Source organism: Pinus tabuliformis, chromosome 5_1 (assembly GCF_031772625.1).
Source record: "Pinus tabuliformis cultivar Carrire ecotype Pingquan chromosome 5_1, CPIR1, whole genome shotgun sequence".
Lineage (NCBI taxonomy): Eukaryota > Viridiplantae > Streptophyta > Pinopsida > Pinales > Pinaceae > Pinus > Pinus tabuliformis.
In genome coordinates, this window is record NC_142305.1 from 947895383 (window position 1) to 947914930 (window position 19548).

General features: G+C 36.6%; 1 protein-coding gene across 1 annotated transcript in view; it reads right to left on the reverse strand.

The window, feature by feature from the left end:
- Positions 1-19548, reverse strand: part of LOC149167905 (uncharacterized) — a 169746-nt gene that overhangs the window by 63708 nt on the left and 86490 nt on the right. Inside the window, exons 4-5 of the mRNA XM_089431613.1 lie at positions 14164-14205; positions 13529-13612 (exon numbers count right to left, since the gene is read on the reverse strand). Coding sequence (XP_089287739.1) covers positions 13529-13612; positions 14164-14205 — 126 coding nt within the window. The remainder of the gene's footprint in view (positions 1-13528; positions 13613-14163; positions 14206-19548) is intronic.

Consider the following 19548-nt stretch of genomic DNA (forward strand, 5'->3'; position numbering starts at 1 on the left):
CAGGCGGTGTCAGCAGTGCATCTAATTAGAGAGAGTACGATGATCCATGTGAAGACGAGTATGAGAATGTAGGCCGTCCACACGTCGGGATACTTAAAACATGATTTTCTCTTGTTGAAATTCGGTGAAAGCACCACCTGCACGTACAGGATCCCTAGCCCGATGTTCGGGAAGCTCAAAATATGTATTGGTTCAGATCTAATTTTAGTAAAACATATGTATTTGGTTCAGGTTTAATTTTAGTAAAGCATATGTATTGGTTCAACTCTAATTTTAGTAAATATAAAGAGAGTAAGGAATATGATTGTTTTTAGCAACTTTGAGGATGATTTTTAGTTTAATGAATTTTAATGCAATATTTTTTTTTTATAGTTATCTAGTATTTAACTTTATATCTAACATCACATTAGATATAGCATGTGACTCATTATATCATTAATTAAAATTTGTATAAGAAATATGCTAATATCTAATTTTTAATGTATATATATTTTAATAAAATAATATATAATGTGTCCTGTTCCGGGGGTCAGCGTGTCCCGAATTCGACACCACGAATCCCGAATCCTACGTGTCCCGAATCCCCGTGTCAGGTGACTTAGGTGTTAATCAATTGGTGATTCTTGAATCAAATATAGTTGAAACAGATATTTTTGGCAAACAATACGATATAAGCAATCTACACATAAATATTGGAAATTATACTTTTACCTCACAATTCACCATGAAAACCTTAAAGTTTTAACGATAGTGACATTGTTTTGGAATCACCATGGATGAAAACTCTAGGTTCCTTTATTCTAAATACTAAGAAAAAGTTTTTAACATTTTCTTACAAGAAGAAGAAAATAACACTCCAAGATGTTACACTGAAACCTAATTCAGTAATGCCAGAAGATATATCAGATATTTCAAAAGTAATTTCTCAAGAAGGTAAAAAGGTATTACAAAATATGCAAAAAGAAATTGACAAAATCAATGTTGACAAAAATGAAGAAGTTTCTCGATTTAAAAACCATAGCGAAAAATTACTGTCGCAAATTAAGAAACTTAAGAAGGATAAGAAGTCATTAGAAAACAAGGTACAACAACTTATCGAGAAAGAAGTATCAAATGTAGGAATTCAAGTTGATGACAAAACAACAAATATCGATCCAGTGAATATGACAACTCAAAAAGACAAGTCAGTTGAAGAAACGACACACCGACACACCACTATCATTATTATTGTGCCCTTACATTATTATTGTTATGTCGGCTCTGATTATACTATGACCCCTTAGACTCCTATATATAGAAAAGAGGTCTTGTCATTTGTATCATCCAAGAATTGTTCATTTGTGTAATGTAAAGGAGGTTGCCCCCTCGAAGAGGCTTATTTCTAAGGCGTTGATCTATCTTTTCTATCTTTTTGTGAGCTGGTTTCATAACATTTGGTATCAGAGCTTTGGATTCTAGAGTTTTCGCTGCTCCAAACAGGTCATCATGGAATTTTCGCTATAACGTTTTCGCTACGAAGTTTCAGAAGCTAAAAAAAAACCCATTTGAGAAGAAATCTGTCTGAACCTTGCGTCCAAATTTCAGATCTTGTCTCGCTATATTTTTGGAGATATAATCTGAGACATTTAGGGTTTCTGCAGGCTCCCGAATTACATCCTAAACAGGTGGCCGTGGGAAAATCATCATAACTGTCTCTCTGAGCATCAGATTGAAATTTCGTAAGAAGTTACAGAAAGAGGACAGACTGCAGTTTCTTGTAGATATTTTTCAGATCCAAAGGTCAAAATAGTGACACGTGGCACTTCATACAAGTTCGCTCTTTTGAAAAGGTATATAATCAAGTCACCGTGGGAGATTTGGCATAACTCTTTCTTGGAGAATCCAATTTCGATCAGACTGGTGGCATTGGAAAGAGGACGCAGAGGTCTACTGCAAGTCACGATTTTAGAACTGGGAGATCCAAAATTACAGAGGTACATCAGATTCAATATCGATCTCCTACAAAGTGAAAAAAATGTGTGTATTTTTTTTTAATTTTTGCACATGTTTGGTTTGAAAAATTAGTTTGAAGGAATTCAAAGGGCACAATGAAGCATTATTATTAGTAATTGATGCCCCGAAGAAAAAAAATAGAGACACCTAGTAAGCAACCTGAAAGCTCTAGCATGACTCATGAAAAAAAGGAAAAAATGCAGCATGATATATCAATATTACGAAACCAAGTGCAACAAATTTCACTTGCACAAAAGGTGACAGAAAATGAGATGGATGGTTTAAAGAAAGACGTAGACGCTGAGATGGATGATTTAAAGAAAGGCGTAGAAGCTAAGATGAATGACTTGGAAGCTAAGATGGACGGCGTGGAAACTAAGATGGACGATTTGAAGACAGGGATGGAAGATTTGAAGACAGATTTGACAAAGTTTCTACAAGAAATGCTTACTAATGGCGAAAGGGTAGTAAAGGGAACTCATGATGAGAACAAAATAAATGTTAATCATGATTTCATAGACTCTAACATTGGATCGAAAAACCACCATGTTCCAAAGATCGATATGAGAAAGTTTGATGGCAAGGATCTCGGAACGTGGATACTACAAAAGGAGCAATTTTTCGATCTCCATAATGTGCAAAACACACAAAAGGTACGCATTGCAACTTTATATTTGGAACCAAATCAGTTTGTATGGTATCGATGGCTTTGCTCTCATAAAAAAATTGCTCGGACTATTTTTACGGATGAAATGATTGCACATTATGAGGATACAAAAAGCAACACTCTTTTTAACCAATTGATGAATCTCAAACAAAAGGGTTCAATGATGGAGCACATTGAGGACTTCCAAAAATTGAATATAAGGGTAAAAGATATTCCAGAGGAGCATAGGATTGATATGTTCATAGCGACTTTAAAAGATAACATCCAAAATGAGGTTCGCCTTTGGGAACCAGATTCATTAGAAAAGGCATTTAGGTTGGCAAGAAAAATGGAAAGCAAAATTATGGCAACAAGGAAACCTACCACTCACAATCATAAAGATGGAAGTGTTGTTGCCCTTAGCCATCTGCAACCTACAAGGTTGACACCACAACAATTGGAAGAAAAAAGAGCAAAAGGGCTTTGTTACAGTTGTGATAACAAATACACTAAAGGTCATAAGTGTGCCAAAAAGAAATTATTTTACATAGATTGTGAAGAGGAGGAAGAAAAGAAACAAGAAACATCAAAAGAAGAGGATATACACCAAGAAAAAACCCTAGAAAAAGAAGAAATGAATCTGACCATATCTTGTAATGCATTGGCTGGAATTACCACTCCTCAAACTATCAAGATAGAAGGGCATATCAAGAAAAAAAAAGTAATAGTGTTGATTGATTCGGGAAGTACCCATAATTTTATTCATTATAAGATAGCCAAAGAATTGAATTGCTTCCTATATCCAGCACTAGAGTATCAAGTGATGGTTGCAAGTGGAGGAACCATAAATTTCTCAAGAAAGTGCCATAATATCAAGCTATCCATGGGAGAATATGTATTGAATAGCCCAATGCTTTCCATTCCAATGGGTGGTGCTGATGTTGTACTAGGAGTCCAATGGCTACAATCCTTGGGTACAATAGCTTTTAATTTTCAAGAACTTTTCATGAAATTCTCTTCAAAAGGAAGGAAATTGAATTAAGGGGTATCGAAGGGAAACCTAGAGAAATAATCAACTCTAACAGCATGACCAAGCTTCTAAATAAAAAACAATGGGGCGTAATTGCACAATTATGTTCACTAAAGGGTCCCACATCGAAATCATGTATTTCTCCAGATCTCCAAAACGTTTTGGACAATCATTCCAAGGTATTTGAGACTCCCAAAGGCCTCCCACCTATTCGTGATCATGATCATGCTATTCATTTGATTCCAGGAAGTGTTCCTCCAAACATCAGGCCTTACAGATATCCATATGCCCAAAGGAGTGGGAACTCATTCAAAAGTTGCAGAGGATCCCAGTTCAAACAGTATGGTGAGAACTTGACAAGGAAGGAAAAATCATATTGGAACCTAAAGCAGTCACAGAACCAAAGAATCGACAGCTACGAAATAGATCAATTTCAGAGTATCTCATCAAGTGAAAGAACTTACCCACTAAAAATTCCACATGGGAGGACAAGAATTTATACAGAAGCATCAAGAACTACTCAAGCGTTGAGGACAACACTTTTTGAAGGAGAGGGGCATGTTAGGTCCCTATACTATTAGTGTAACCCCTTATTGTTATTAGTACAACCCCCTTATTATATTGTTATGCCCATGTAGTCCCCATATTGTTATTATTGTGCCCCATAAAAGCCCACTATTGTTAATATTGTGCCCTTACATTATTATTGTTATGTCGGCTTCAATTATATTATGACCCCTTAGACTCCTATATATAGAAAGGAAGTCTTGTCATTTGTAACATCCAAGAATTGTTCATTTGTGTAATGTAAAGGAGATTGCCCCCTCAAAGAGGCTTATTTCTAAGGCGTTGATCTATTTTTTCTATCTTTTTGTGAGCTGGTTTCATAACATGTGGCTAAAATTGAGATACCTAGATTAGGTCCACACAAGACCTAGGGTTTATGAATTATTGTGGGAGGTAGACCTCCTAAGTGTACACTAGGTCAAGGTAGGGCAATGGAAGGATCAAAATGATAAACTTCATTTGATTTTTATATGCAAAGACCCTCAAGAAGGGCACTCACCAAGAGGTTCAAGGTGATTTTCAAAATTACAGCTAGGGCTTGAGTTTTCTCACAATCTGATCGTGGGAATTCTCTCAAATTTGGAGGAGAGCTAGAAGAAACATCAACGTAGAAGGTTGTACAAGTGGTTTTGCAATAGCTCTTCTCTAATGCAATTCGCACCAAGCCCTAGTAGGCCATCTAGATTTAGGGTCAAAATTTAGAAAGGGGAGAAAAAGAAAAGGAAAAAAAGGGTGATCGCCAAATTGGCTTGGATTAGTGCCTTGTCCTTGGGCTATGGAGTCTATGTGATTCGAAATTTCACCAAAATTGTCTTTCTTTTTAACTGCATCAACCTCTGAGGCATCGTTTCAAACCCGACCTAAGGTGTCGACAAGGAGAAGGGGAGGCCAACACCTTGTCGACCCAATGGACAAATGTGGACCTAGATGGGGAAATATGTGAAAGGGGTTGTAATGAGCGGAGAGGAGTGAGATATATGGTATCGAGAAGCGGGACCATGCAACCAAAACCAAGGTTTCCGATGTAGTGCCACTTCTAAGGCTAATAGCTCATAGAGGAGATCCCACGAGACTAGGATCCAAGATTAACTCCCATGATGAGGTAAACAAAATTATCAAGACCGGACCGAACTAGGTTCAACCGGTCGGTCTGCCCGGCTTGAGGCCAAAGCCAGTTTGGACTGGTGATCTATACCGCTTTTGGCCGGTTCAGTACTGAACCAGCGGGTTCTTGTATGAAACCGACCGATTCGGTACTGAACCGACCTTTTTTCATTGAACCCGACCAATTTTGTACATTGCTTCCAAGGACCCTTTGAATGCAATTTTTTTTCAAAAAAACAATGATTTATGACAGGGGAAACCTAGTATTTGACCATATTGCCCTACTAATGCTATGCATTTCATGGTAAAATTAAATTCTTAAAGTAAAAGTGTCATTCTCCTTTATCTTTCATTTTCATCATTTTACTTAAATTTTTAACATTACCATGAAATGACTCAAGATGTTTGAGAGTGGTTCTGACCTCATTGGATTTCATATGGAGAAAGTAGAATTTTAGATCTCACTCAAAATCCAACAGACTTAACAGTTTTCCAGGATTTCAGGATTGGGGGGATTGCAACACTCCATTGGATTTTGTCATGTATGAGGGTATGGAACTAGTATTTAATCAAGAGCACCAAGCCCTCTATGTACCTTGATGTTAGTGGCATTGGTTGTCGAACTCCTCTATCATGAGCCTACTAAAAAATGTACCCATCACTCAAACAAAATCTTGACTTGACATGCTATGTTTTTTCTATCTTATTTTAATGCTTAGAGGGTGATATTGATGACAAAGATCCCAATATAGGCAATGATTTTGATGATATGTAGGTATTTGTTGTAGCATAATTTTTTTGGATGCTAGAGGCCATGTGGAGCTTGTTTGCTGATGTATTTTCGGTTTAGAGATGGATTGCACTCGGTGCTATTTTGGTTATGTGCACCCTTACATGCTATATAAATGAGAACTTTTGCTTATTTTTGTATAAATGGTTTGGATTCATATGGATGCACCTAAATGTATATGTTTTTATCTAGATTTTGAATATTTTATGTGTTTTTGGTTGACTGGTTTTTTTGTCCGACTTTTTTACCGATTTTCGTCCGGTTCTAATTGGTTCCTGGTCCAGGGGGTCTACCAGTTGAATGGTCGATCTGATTTTGATAACTATGGAGGTAAGGGAACAAGAGTACAAGTCAAAGACCGTTCTTTCCACCAAATCCCCCCACTAACCCAAGCCCAAATGTGCCCAAGAAAAGCAAGCATAAACACCCAATTACATAATGAAAAATCATACATTCGGGGTTGGAAGGCCCACCTTCAAACATATGATCATGATAGAAGAGCGAGGGCACATAATAGTAGCACACCAAACTATCGGGTGGCTGCAAGGGGTTGTTTGCTGCTAGCTGAAGACAAATCTAGGAGAAAAATTCTCCTATAGGGGTCACCCATAGGTGGTGGGTAACAAGATCTCACCTTAGATCTCCTCTATTTATCCTATTCCCTTTGGGTCACTTAGGAAACCTCTAGGCTTAGGGTTTTCACTTCTCAACCCTTAGAATAAATAATTATTTCTTTTAGGTCCTCAACCCACATCTTGGGTCCATAACCCCACTTTTGGGTAAATTGCCCATCCAACCAATTTTGGTGGGTATCCTTCTCAGAGATACCTTCTGAGCTACCCAAAATTCTAACAGTGTTAAACACAGTGCCAGATGCTAAAAGGCTAGAATGGGGTTGGCTTGCAAGGGAGCTGACTACACTTGAAGCTGCTGCATGGAGAAAACTTACAGTTGGAGGAGCAGTTTGACCTTATCGATGTGAGTTTAGTGCATGTGCTGTTGGAAACAGATTCATCCTATTTGGTGGGAAAGAGGTCAAGAGGAATGACACATTTGTATTGTATTTTTCACTGCAAATCCAGAACGACAGCATGTAAAAATGAGTTCTCCCCTGATAGGTCGATATTTCAGTGTAGATCTAGGGTGGTAACTAATTAATTTAAAAAACTAACTACAACACTGTCACAACTCACCTATCACCTGTACCCTGATTTCTTGCTGTCGGCTGCACTGATATCCTGAATTCTGTCATCTTATGCTCTTGAAACCGCTGCCCTGTCACTCTCTTGGAACAGTCACTCACACCCAAAATCCCCACAAACAGTTGCTCTCACTCTTAGAACAGTCACAGAGCAGTCGAATTATAACATGGAATAATGTTGGGTGCATTTTGGAAGTGGTATAGGGGTAGAGCTATAGTGGGGCGAAGTCTTTAGGTACGTGCCAAAATATAAAATAATGCTTCCGAAATCTAAAATAACCCACCAAATCAGACATTTTTTTTATTTCTTGTCGGTGGATCCAACTCCAAACCCACGGAGTCGCCTTTGATTTGGGTAAGCTACTTCCAGATGACAGGATGTTGTTCTGCTGATACATGAACTGGCATGCTGGCAAATCCCACATGATTCCAGAAGGATCTGGATCAGATCCAAAGGAACCATGGTTCCTAACCTTAACCCCAATGTTTCGGGTAACATCAGTTGCAAGTAGTTAATGGATGTGTTCATTGCAGTGTTGCGAAAATCACGATAACATCAAAAAATCGCAACTTTTTCATTTCACCGATAAACTCGTCCGATTACTACAAAAAAATTTTCAAAAAATCGTGATTTTTCGAAACTATCGCGATTCGATGGGAAATAATCATCAGGCTCCTGCACAACACGTTTTATAAGGGAAAAAATGAATTTTTTAGTCATTTTGAACAAACAGCGGCGTGGTTTGAGAGCTAAGAAGGAGAGGAAGCCTGAAAGGCTTCTACTAGGGCAAAGGAGGAGGAAGCTTGGAGATTTTAGCATCCCAAGCAAGAGAACTTCGTGTTTGAATCAAATTTCTTCGGCAAACCATGGTTTCCAGGTAGGGGCACCAAATTTGGCCATTTTGTTTTGGTTTTTTTCTTGTTTTTGCTTGGGTTTCTATAACTCAGTGTTACTTGGGAGCGGGAGCGAAAGCGGGGAGCGGAGCGAAAGCGGGGAGCGAAAGCGGGGAGCGGGAGCGAAAATGGGTGCGGGAGTGACATTTTTAAAGGCTCCCGGTTTGGGAGCAAATCTTGGAGCGCTTTTTTATAATATATATATTTTTTATATTTTTTATATTTTGATACATATATGTCAACAAAAACATGTAGAATGATGAATTAGATATAAAAAACATAGATTGAACCATATAACAACAATCATCTAGATTCTAAAAGTTATAATTTCCATCAACCACATCTACAAGTTAGTAACATAGTAACATACAACATATTGAGTCTCATAATTCATCAATCTAGCTTTCAAAATTCAATATATACTATTTATCATCATTGATCACCAAAGTTGTACTTGTAAGCTAAGTGTAACCATTACAACAAATAATATCTAATATGAAATGGAATGTTATAAAATGAAATGAAATGAAACAACTTTTATGAAGCACCATATTCATAATTCATTACTAATGAGTTATAATTGCCAACTTCAAACTTAAATTGTCATATATTGTTTAAAAAAATATCATAATAAATATAAAAGAGTCAATAGTTATAAAACTACTAGAAACTAGAAAAGACAAGTAAATCTATTATCTATGGCTTATGCTTGGGCCTCTTGCCACCACGAGAAATGTCTAATTTTTTAGTCTTGTTGGAAAATCAGGATCTTTGTCATTAATATCACCCTCCAAGCATTAATATTCAGAGGTATCTGTCATTACCTCTGTATCTGTATAGGGATGTTTGTTATTAATATCACCATCTATGCATTAGCATAAGATAGAAAAAGCATAGCATGTCAAGTCAAGATTTTGTTTGAGTGGTGCATACATTTTTGGGAGGGTCATGATAGAAGAGTTCGACAACCAATGTCACTAACATCAAGGTACATAGAGGGATTGGTGCTCTTGATTAAATACGAGTTCCATACCCTAATACACAAAATTCAATGGAAACATTGCAATCCCACAATCCTGAAATCTTGAAAAACTGATAAGTTTGCTAGATTTTGAATGAAATCTAAAATTCTAATTTCTCCATATGAAATCCTATGAGGTCGAAACCACTCTCAAACATCCTAAGTCATTTCATGGTAATGTTAAAAATTTAAGTAAAAGGATAAAAATGATGATTAAGGAGAATGTCACTTTTACTTTAAGAATTTAGCATTACCATGAATCGCATATCAATACTAGGGGCATAAGCTTGATCATTAAGCTGCCCCACTCAAAACTTATTTGTTTCTTTGAAAAAAAAATTGCATTTGAAACATTACTACAAAAACAAATTGCAAAAAAGGCTAAACGCTCTTAAAAAGGCAGGGAGCATTTTTTTTAGAGAGCGCGCTCCTGAAAACGCTCCCCCGGAGTCGCTCCCACTCGGAGCGTGAATTGGGAGCGGGAGCGAGAGGGGGGGCGCTCCCTCGCAACCCTGCTATAACTCATTGATTATCAATGATTTTTTAGTGGATTTGATGGTGTTTTTTTTCATTTTTGTTGCATAGAGTGGAGAGAGTTCATTTTGGATTGAGTCGAGGTTTTTTTATTTGTTTGTCAAAAATTCAATGTGCTGTGTCATGTATGTAAAAAAAAAAAAAAAATTGTAACTTGCAATTCTTATTGTGCCATAGGTTCAACTTCAAAGTTCAAACTTCATCTTACATTAAAACTCAAGAGTTCAACCAAGTTACAAACATGCCAAGGAAATTGGACCCTCTATGGGAATTTGGTGAACCTGATGGAGGGTTTGTTAAATTGAACTTGTCTTGCAAGTTGTGTGGGCAGCATATGTCAGGGGGGTTTATAGATTGAAGTATCACCTTGCACAAATCCCTGGACATGATGTAAGGCCTTGCAACAATACAAATGCGGAAATCATCCGAAGAGCCATGAGATCATTGGAAGAATTAGAGCAAGAGAAAGTGGCCAAAGCAGATCTGAATAAGCAACTCGCAAGGAATGTGTTAGGAGGTGAATATGGAAGTGGCACTAATTCTACTTTAGCATCAATGTCTACAACCAACCTTGTAGCTGCCTCATCATTTTTTGTTCTTAGAACCATGCTTGGTTCACAACCATCTATCACTTCAATGCTTAAAAAAATGAGAAAGAACAATCTGACAAGTTGTTGGGCAAGTTTCTCCTTTGGAGTGATATTCCTTTCAGCATTGCAAGGAATAATCCATTTTTTCAGCCTGTTGTTGATGTTATTGCCACTGTTGACCTAGGGTACAAAATCCCTTCTTATGATGACTTTAGAGGCCGCATTTTTCAAGATGAAAAGGTTAACTGCACCAAAAGATTAAAGGAGTTTAGAGCATCATGGGCACGAACAAGATGCACTGTGATGTCAGATGGTTGGACCAACCAAAAGGGGAGAACCCTTATAAACTTCTTGGTTAGTTGTCCCAAGGGGACAATGTTTATGAAATCTATTGATGCATCTTCACATATCAAAGATGCAAAATTATTATGTGATTTGCTGAATGTGTTTATTTTAGAGGTGGGTGCAGAACATGTTGTCCAAGTCATAATGGATAATACTGCAAATTATGTTGCTACTAGCAGGATACTTATGGAGAGGCATCCTACTTTATTTTGGACACCTTGTGTTGCACATTGTATTGATTTGATGTTGGAGGACATAGGAAAAATTTCCTTTTTCAAAGATATCGTTGACTCGTCAAAAAACATTACAAAATTTATATATAATCATGCATCTGTGCTTAGCTTGATGAGAAAATTCACCAACAACAAGGAGTTGGTGCGCCCCGTAATTACAGGGTTTGCCACCAGTTTCATATCTCTTCAATTCCTCTTGAATTTTATGTGGGATGTAAAGAGAATGTTTCTTTCAGAGGAGTGGCGTGCTTTAACAATGAGCCGCGAACCAGAGGGAGAAGCCATATGCAAATTAGTTTCATACCATGAAGACTTTTGGGCTGGAGTGCAGGAGGTGTGCACCGTTACTGAACCTTTAGTAAAGGTTCTTCGATTAGTTGATGGTGAGAAGCCCGTAATGGGCTATTTGTATGAGGCCATGGACAGGGCCAAAGAATCCATTCGGGCCTACTATGATGATAAGGGAGATGAAGGGTTTCGGAAACAACTGCTCCTATGGGAAGTGATTGATGAACGATGAAACAACACACTCTATCGTCCCATTCATGCTGCAGGGATCTACCTGAACCCCGCATTTTCTTACCCATGTGGGTTCTTATTTGATGTTGAGATCATGGATGGATTCTTAACCTGTGTTCAGAGGATGATGCAATCTCCAGCAAAACATGCAGAAATCTCCAAATAAATGGAGATATATAGGATGGCAGGTGGCACATTTGACTTTGAGATGGTTATAACTGATAGGAAGACTACAATGCCAGATATTTTCCAATTTCATTCTCTTCAAGTTCATAACTTCGTACTTTGCTTCAACTTTCAAATTTCATTTTTTCTTTTTATGTTTATCTTATTTGTATTTTTGTTGTAGATGCATGGTGGACCGCTATGGTGCCAGAGTACCCCATCTATGAAAGTTTTCCATTCGAATTCTCAGGCAAACATGTAGCTCCTCAGAATGCGAGTGCAACTGGAGTGTATTTGAAAAAATACACAACATGAAGCACAACAATTTAAACTTAAAACTTAAAATATTCCAAATTTCCAATTAATTTTTTGAATTCATTAAATATTTTTTTATAATTATTATTTTATGATCTTTGTACAGGTTGGAGACCCAGCGACTTAATGACATGGTCTACGTCTACTACAATCTTCGATTGTGGGTGAAGCAACTTGAGAGATACCTGATATGGAGGTCATCTCATTGGATGGGATTGACACCACTGTTGCATGGAGGGTTGAGGCCGAGAGGCCTCTCATGGAGTCTGTTGATGATTGGTTAGAGCAAGAGGTAGTGGAAGGCATAGAGGGGGAGGAGGAGGAGGAGCAACAGGAGGAAGAGGTGACACCACCCCTTTCACCAGTAGAGGACGTGGTCTACCTCCTGTAGCTCTTAGTTCTTCAGCTTCTAGAGCACAGCAAAGTCCACTGCCAACTCCACCGGCATCTACATCTAGAGGGAAAAGGAAAGCTATTGTATTTTCTCGCAAGAGGGGCAGAGGAAATGAGTAGTTTTAGTTATTTGGTTCATTTCATTGTATATGACATTATGACTCATGATATGAGATACATTACTATATTTTTTGTTGATATTTTGAGGCTGATTTGGGACTCAAGAGTTAGGGCTTACTATTCAGTTAATGATTCATTGTTATGTGTGATGTAGCAGTAGAAATGATATTACACATCTTATATATTAGTTATTTTATCATATTTATGTGTCAATGTATTTATTTTATGTTGTAGATGCTTTAGATATTAAAAAAATTGAAAAAAAAAAATAATATTTTTGTATTTTATGATTTTTTCCCGATTTTTACCGACTTTCACGATTTTTTCCCCTCGCCGATTTAATCCCGATAACGATTTTCGCAACATTGGTTCATTGTGTTGTGGCTCTCTTGAACATTTCTTGTGGTTGTTACAAATAAATCAAATCTGCCTATGACTAATAACACTTGATGTTTGGTGGTTTTTTCACGTCTTCTTCATCCACTTTCAAGTTCCATTTGTTACCCATAGCCCAAGGCACTAGGTCTTGCTTTGCTTCTCCCATATTATCCTATAAGACTAAAAACAATTTCATTCTACAGATCTGGTTATTACATCAGCTATTAAAAAACAGATTTGTAGTTTTTATTAGGGATTCTTTGCTGGAGCAGAGGAGAGCCAGCCTAAGTGATGAGGAATACCGAGGTGACACCAGGTGATGTGCTCAAGTCGCGCTAGGATTTGTACTTGTTTTTGAAGTGCAGACTTTAGAGGTAATACGTTTCACCTTTTGGGCACTTGTGTGAGCCAAAACGTGCCATCATCAACCCAAAACTGGGGTTGTTCTGTTTGGTCTGAAACGTATAGGAAATCTCCTGAAAAGTTTTGTAATGTATTTCCAAATCATAAAAATGACCCCAAAACGTTTTGGTGCATTTCCACCCCTAGAAATGGAGCCTGGGGGGAGTTTCCTGAAACTTAGGATTGAATGCATTCTTTCACAAAAGGTCTATTTGCTTAAAAATCAAAGAACACAAATAATTTCAAAGAGCGCATTTTCTGTGGCATGTACAGGGGGCAAAGAAAATACCAACAGCTTCTAACTGTGTTTGATGAAGTCTCCATCCTTGTTCATCCTCCTCCTCAAAGGCTCGTGGAGGTTGCATGGGTTGTGCTGCAACAGAAATAGAGTATACTTTAGCTAAAATCTATATTGTAAGAGTATGCAGACACAAAATATCCAGCTGTCTGGTGACACAAGCAATGACTGCCCGTGATCATAATCTTTTATTATTTGAAGATTTAAAATAAATGAAACCAAAGCACAGATGATGAAATAAGAAAAGAAGAAAAGCATTTATGTAATGAACCACTGTACGACAAGTAGAATTAAGATAAAACAGAAAATGAAGCCATTGATTTTTGCAAACATAAAATTTCGAAATCAAATTGTGCTTACTGCTAGTAACGCTTCTTATAGAATTTTTCTCTTCATCATTTAAATCAATTACAGTGACTTTAACAGTTCAAATTTATCCAATAAAAAATCAATTTATCTATAACCTCTAAATCCGCAGTGGAAATAGTTGAAAGTGAAACAACCTTAGAAACAATGTCATCAACAAGTAAAATAATTAGGTCTTGCTACAAGCTTGTTACAAACATTCAGAATGCAAGCTTGATGTGTGAAGGCTAAGAGATAAAACAGGGAAGTGAAAGACTTACAATCCGTGGATACAGCAGGTTCCTCCCTTGAGCATGGAACTTCTGGTCACGAATAAAAGTATGATGTTAAACAATGAATGGAAAATTATAATCAATTGAACTATGTTTCTAATAAATGGAAAATTATAAATTAAAGAGACACAACAAAACATGCACATCACAAGCAGTCATGATTCAACCATTTATAATCATGAATCATAACCCTATAATGCTTCATAAAAGCCAAAAGGTTCAAATATTTTCAACTTTCAAAAGCAATACCTAATAACTCACAAAAAGAGGTGTCTACTGAGTATTTCCTCATTTAATTCTCTTTTTCTTTCCCTTCCATGTGTAACTTTGCACTCCAAAAGCACAACAGGTTTTATAAAAATACTAAAATAGTTATTGAACCAGTTTGTTTCAGAACAAAATGAAGGATGTGAACAGCAGTGAATTTTAGATTAGCCCCAATTAGTATTGAAAGATAAGAATCCTGCATGCACACAGAAAACTTAGGTTATGATTTCTGATTTGAACTTAACCTAGAACAGAGTAAGGTTTTGAGAACATGTCTAATTAGTGTTAATTTCTTACCCTAGTAATTCAACAATTAATTCCTAGCACATTAATTTCTTGAATAAAAAGCACAGCTAGGGTGTTTCACAAAATATTCAGCAAAAGCAATAAAATAATCAATCTCACATAGACATACAGGCAAAATTTCTGCCCAATCAACAGCTCTTCATTTTATTAATCAAAGCTTACTTGGGCTCCCTTGCTGGGAAAATCGCTCAAATTGAGGAAAAAATATATAACAATTTGGATTTGATCCAACTGATCAAGCCCTAGTCTTCGCTGAACAAGATCTCCTTGCTGCCCTCTATGCACCTTCCTCGAACCTAAGACACTTGAGTAGAATTCCTTCTCCACCCACCACTAAGATGCTTTTCTCACTATCGTGTTCCCATGTGCGTTGTCGTGTCTTCTCCCTTGGCCTAACCCTTCTTTTATAAGCTTGAATGACCAAATCCACAACCCTAATCTCCAAAGTAATTGACAACTAAGATTGGATCTCGCCTCACCTAAAATCGATGGTTGAGATTCATCAAATTTACTAATGCAAATAGTCTTTGCATTTGAATAGATTAAACTCACTTTATCTCATAAAAGAATTATTTTAATTATTAAAGTAATTACTAAGGTTAAAGGATCCATTAGGCGACTTCTACATGCTTAGACACTTAGGCTTGTGCAGTAATACTTGCCCGAGCTACAAACATCAACACTCCCTCTTAGCGAGGGGAGGTACTTCTACCACCTAGAACTGGCTCTAATACTAGAATAATGTCCCACACTACATCTGCTACCATGGCTGCTCCCTCTAAACTGGAAGCCTTCCCTGCCACCTACATTGGAATCATCCTCAAAGACTACTTCCTTTGAACATGCTCCCAGAAGTCTCCTTCTCCTAAACAACCTGTAAAGTTTGTTGGCAGCCTCCTGTTGGCATTGATGTCAATAGTGATCCAGTTGTGCTAGCAGCATGGTGTTGGTGTGCTTGTGCATTTGATATGCTGAAGGTGTTGTTTACAAGTGCTTGAAGGTGATATAAATCAGTGATTGCAGGAATTTTCCTGTGGGGGGCAACAGTGATTGTAGGAATTTTCCTGTAGGAGGCAAAACGTAAACCTCAGGCATTTGCCAGTGAGATTACTCTAGGGATCTCTCCTCAATGTTTTGATTTCATCATGTTTGATTGGTTGATTTGGTCCAACAATGTAGTAGCGATTAATTATGTTTGATTTGGTCATCAAAAGACATTGTCCAATGAATGAATGTGTAGTGGCTGAGTTGGTCCGTTTGATCTAGTCCAGATAATGAGGAAACAATGAATGAGAATGTAGTGTTTGATTGGGTCAACTTGGATCATAATGGATTGCGTCAAATGATCGTTGAAATGGTTAATATTGTTTTGGTCTAGTGGTTATTAATTGGTTTTGGCTCGATTGAGCAAAGAATTAGTGCATGAATTTGGTCCAATCGGTCAGTTGGGCAAATTAGATTAAATTGCCATGTTATAGATTAAACTAAGGTTAGACAATGGGCACAATTGTAATGTTTGCAATTGTGGTTGAAAAGTAATGGAGTTTTGAATGCGTGTTTTACCTGTATATTGTGGATTTGCAAAAGGTTAAATAGTTGGACTAAAGGCTTGTTGACCACTACATGTCAACGACCCATAGCAGTACACCCCCTTTTTTTCGCAAAAGGGATAGCGCCTGATCGATGTGTCTGTGTCGTCCAGCTATCATCATTAGCTTGACTTCCAAGATGTTATGTAAACCCATTCTACATGTGTATAATGTAAATAATCTCAGCAGACCCGTGTCATGTATGTAACAACCTAGGTAAACCTACCTTTCTAGTGACAATCTCCATTCTAGGAGGTTTTTCGTCTCACCAATTCATTTTCGGATAATCGGCAGAGTTTTTCCCTCCAGTCTTACCCCAAAGTTGGAATGGATTTTGTCGCTAGGATCTTAGGCAAGTCCTAATGTTCTAGATCGAGTCTATGTAAAAGTAATTTGGGAATAATCCTAACTATTTGGTTAGATTATTTTATTACAAATTGCTTGGTCTACTAGATTATACTTGTGTCGCAGAAATGGGTAGTCTGTGAGGGTCTATTACAAATGGGTTTTCCCCCTTGCGATGTAAAAAATATGTAAATCATGATGTAAAATGTCTAGTGCATGGTCCCTCATAATTAGAAAACCATGGCTAAACATTTGAGGGTTGGAAAAATAATTTATCCCCTCATAGGTTAATTAATTAAATTTTCTGGCCCAAAATTAATTAAAATCCTAAGCCAGAAATTTAATTAATTCTAAGTCCTAAGTAAATTTAAATTCTCCAAAGGAAAAATTCGTCGGTCCTAAAAAATTAAATTTTAAGAGGTCCCAGGACTAAGGTAAATTAATTATTTTGATAAATTTTAAACCTTTGATCTCTAGGGGTTAAGTCAAAGTCAAATTTTGGGGGAAATTAACTCAAAATTTCTATTTTTGAGTTAATTAAAATGCATTTAAATTGAAAAATCGATTTTCCTCAAAAAAAAAATCAATGAATGAGATTAAAAAAAATTTTGATCTTCATCAACGGTCGAGATTACTTCGACAATGATCACTCGAACTAATTGTTGGAGGATTTATCTTTAAATAAGAGGTCATTTGTCAATCGATCTATCCGATCTCTGAGTCGTGTGCTAAGCAAAAAGCTCTTGTGTAATCTTTTCTGGATAATAAAGAAAGACTTTGGGGTTAAATTCTGCTGGTGTTACTCTTCATGAGAATGTTGTAAGGTGTTTTATTTCGTGCATAATTTTTTCTAAAGCCATTGATGATAGCTTCTAAAGAGTGATCTGAGCACAAGTATCTTGTTCAGTTTGTTGGGGTTCGCATAATAATTTTAATTTTGAACGTAATAGCAGGTATCTCCATTTGTTTAAATCTAATTATTATTTTCTCGCTTTATTTTTAATAGTTGGATCGACTTTTGCAGGGAAATCTTGAGATAGATTATTACGCGTTAGGGAATAGTCTTCAGTTGAACCAGTCAACTCCCGATCTGTATTTCCTGAAGAGCCCAACTAAATAAGCTCTGGGCTTATCATAAGATTTTCTTTTTGTGATGCATAAGGGTTTCGAGTTAGCACCTCCTTTTAAAATTTAAAAATTTTTAATTTATGTGCATCATAATGGTAGATCTGGCTACTTAGAGCTTTCAGTTTGTAATTATTGTAATTATTTAACTGAGTTTTTGGGATTTTTAAATTTATCATTGTATATATCATTTGGGTGTTTTGTTTTCATTTTTTCCATGTGCAAATCTGAAGGAAAATTCTTATTTGAAGCCAGATCTAGGCCCTAGAGGGTAAGATCTGGCCTCAATATCATTTTGCAGGGGCATTATTCTTTTTACAATTCGAGGGTTTGAAAAATTTAAATTTGTGGTTGTTATAAGTTTCTCCTGGAAGGAAATCTGAAGCAAAAAATATATTGGTGTGAAATTTGATTTTTATGGGTTTGTTCTGGGGTTTTTGAGGCTACCATTTACTGCCTGGAAGCCTCTCTTTTCTCTGTTGCCTGGGGTTTTCCATTTCCTTTTTTGAAATCTGAGCTCTGTCTGCTGTAAATTTCGAATTTTTTTGCTGCCTAAACCCCTCTGCGGCTCCCTGCGTCCTCCTTTCCTCCTCTGCGTGCCTGCAAAATTTCGCTGCCCTCGAAGCTTCCTCTCTGTGTTTGCGCCCTTTGCTGCTCGTTGCCATTGCTCGAACTCGCAGCCTTCATCTCCTACTCTTGCACGTCCTTCCTTACCCATAGCTCCGTCCCTTGCATTGTCGCTCCTTAGCTCCCGCCGCCTCTCCTTCCTCCCTTTTGCAGATCTACGTCTCTCTAGTTCTGTCGATCTGCACTCCACGCTGCCATATCCCTCTCCTCATCGACCTTTCTCACCCTCCATTGTCGTTGAAGCCTTGCTCGCTGCTCACTATTGTGAGTTCCTCCTCTTGGTTGTTGTCGTCCTGCATACAAACATTCGATTTTTTTTTTTGTTTCATTTGTTTTATGTTTTGTGTGTGTTGGGATTAGATTTTTTTTTTACTATTCGATTTTATTTTATTTTTGTCTTTTTTTTTTTTTTTTTTTTAATATATCTTTTTATTTTGATTTTTAACTTTGGTTTCCATTTCATTTTTTTTTAACTTGCTTTCCACCTTTCTTATTTGAATTTTTTTCTTGTTTACTTAAAAGAAATCTAAAAATTAAAATTTTGTTTTTAATTTATGACTTTAGTTTTATTTATGTTTTGATTCCTCTTTTCACTCTTTTTTTTTATTGATTTGTTTCATATAAAAAAAAATACAAATTTTCTTTTTTTTTGTGACTTTGAAATTTTGAAGGAATTAAATCAAAAGGGAACCTATGCTCTCACATTTAAAAATTTATATTTTTAACCCTTTTGAATTTTATTTTATTTTATTGTTTTGTCACATTAAAAATTTTGCTTAAACATTTGCCACATCAAATTTTCTCATAAAAATTAGTGCATAAAAACAAATTGCCTAAGGAAAGCTTTAAATTTTTAATCTAAGGTTCATTCTTGGGTTTTTATTTGTGTTAAGGGCTTTTGACTTTGAAAATTTTAAAAGGAAAATTTTGTGGTATTGATTTATCTATTGTCAAGCAGGCTTAAAATCATATCTAAAGATCGACTATAGGATAATTAACAAATTTGCTAGATCTGGGTCATTAAAGAAAATCATTTTAATTCTAGGATTGTGAATTGCTGAGCATTTGAATTTCATGGTTCTTCATGGTATTTAAATTTTTCAAAATTTAATTG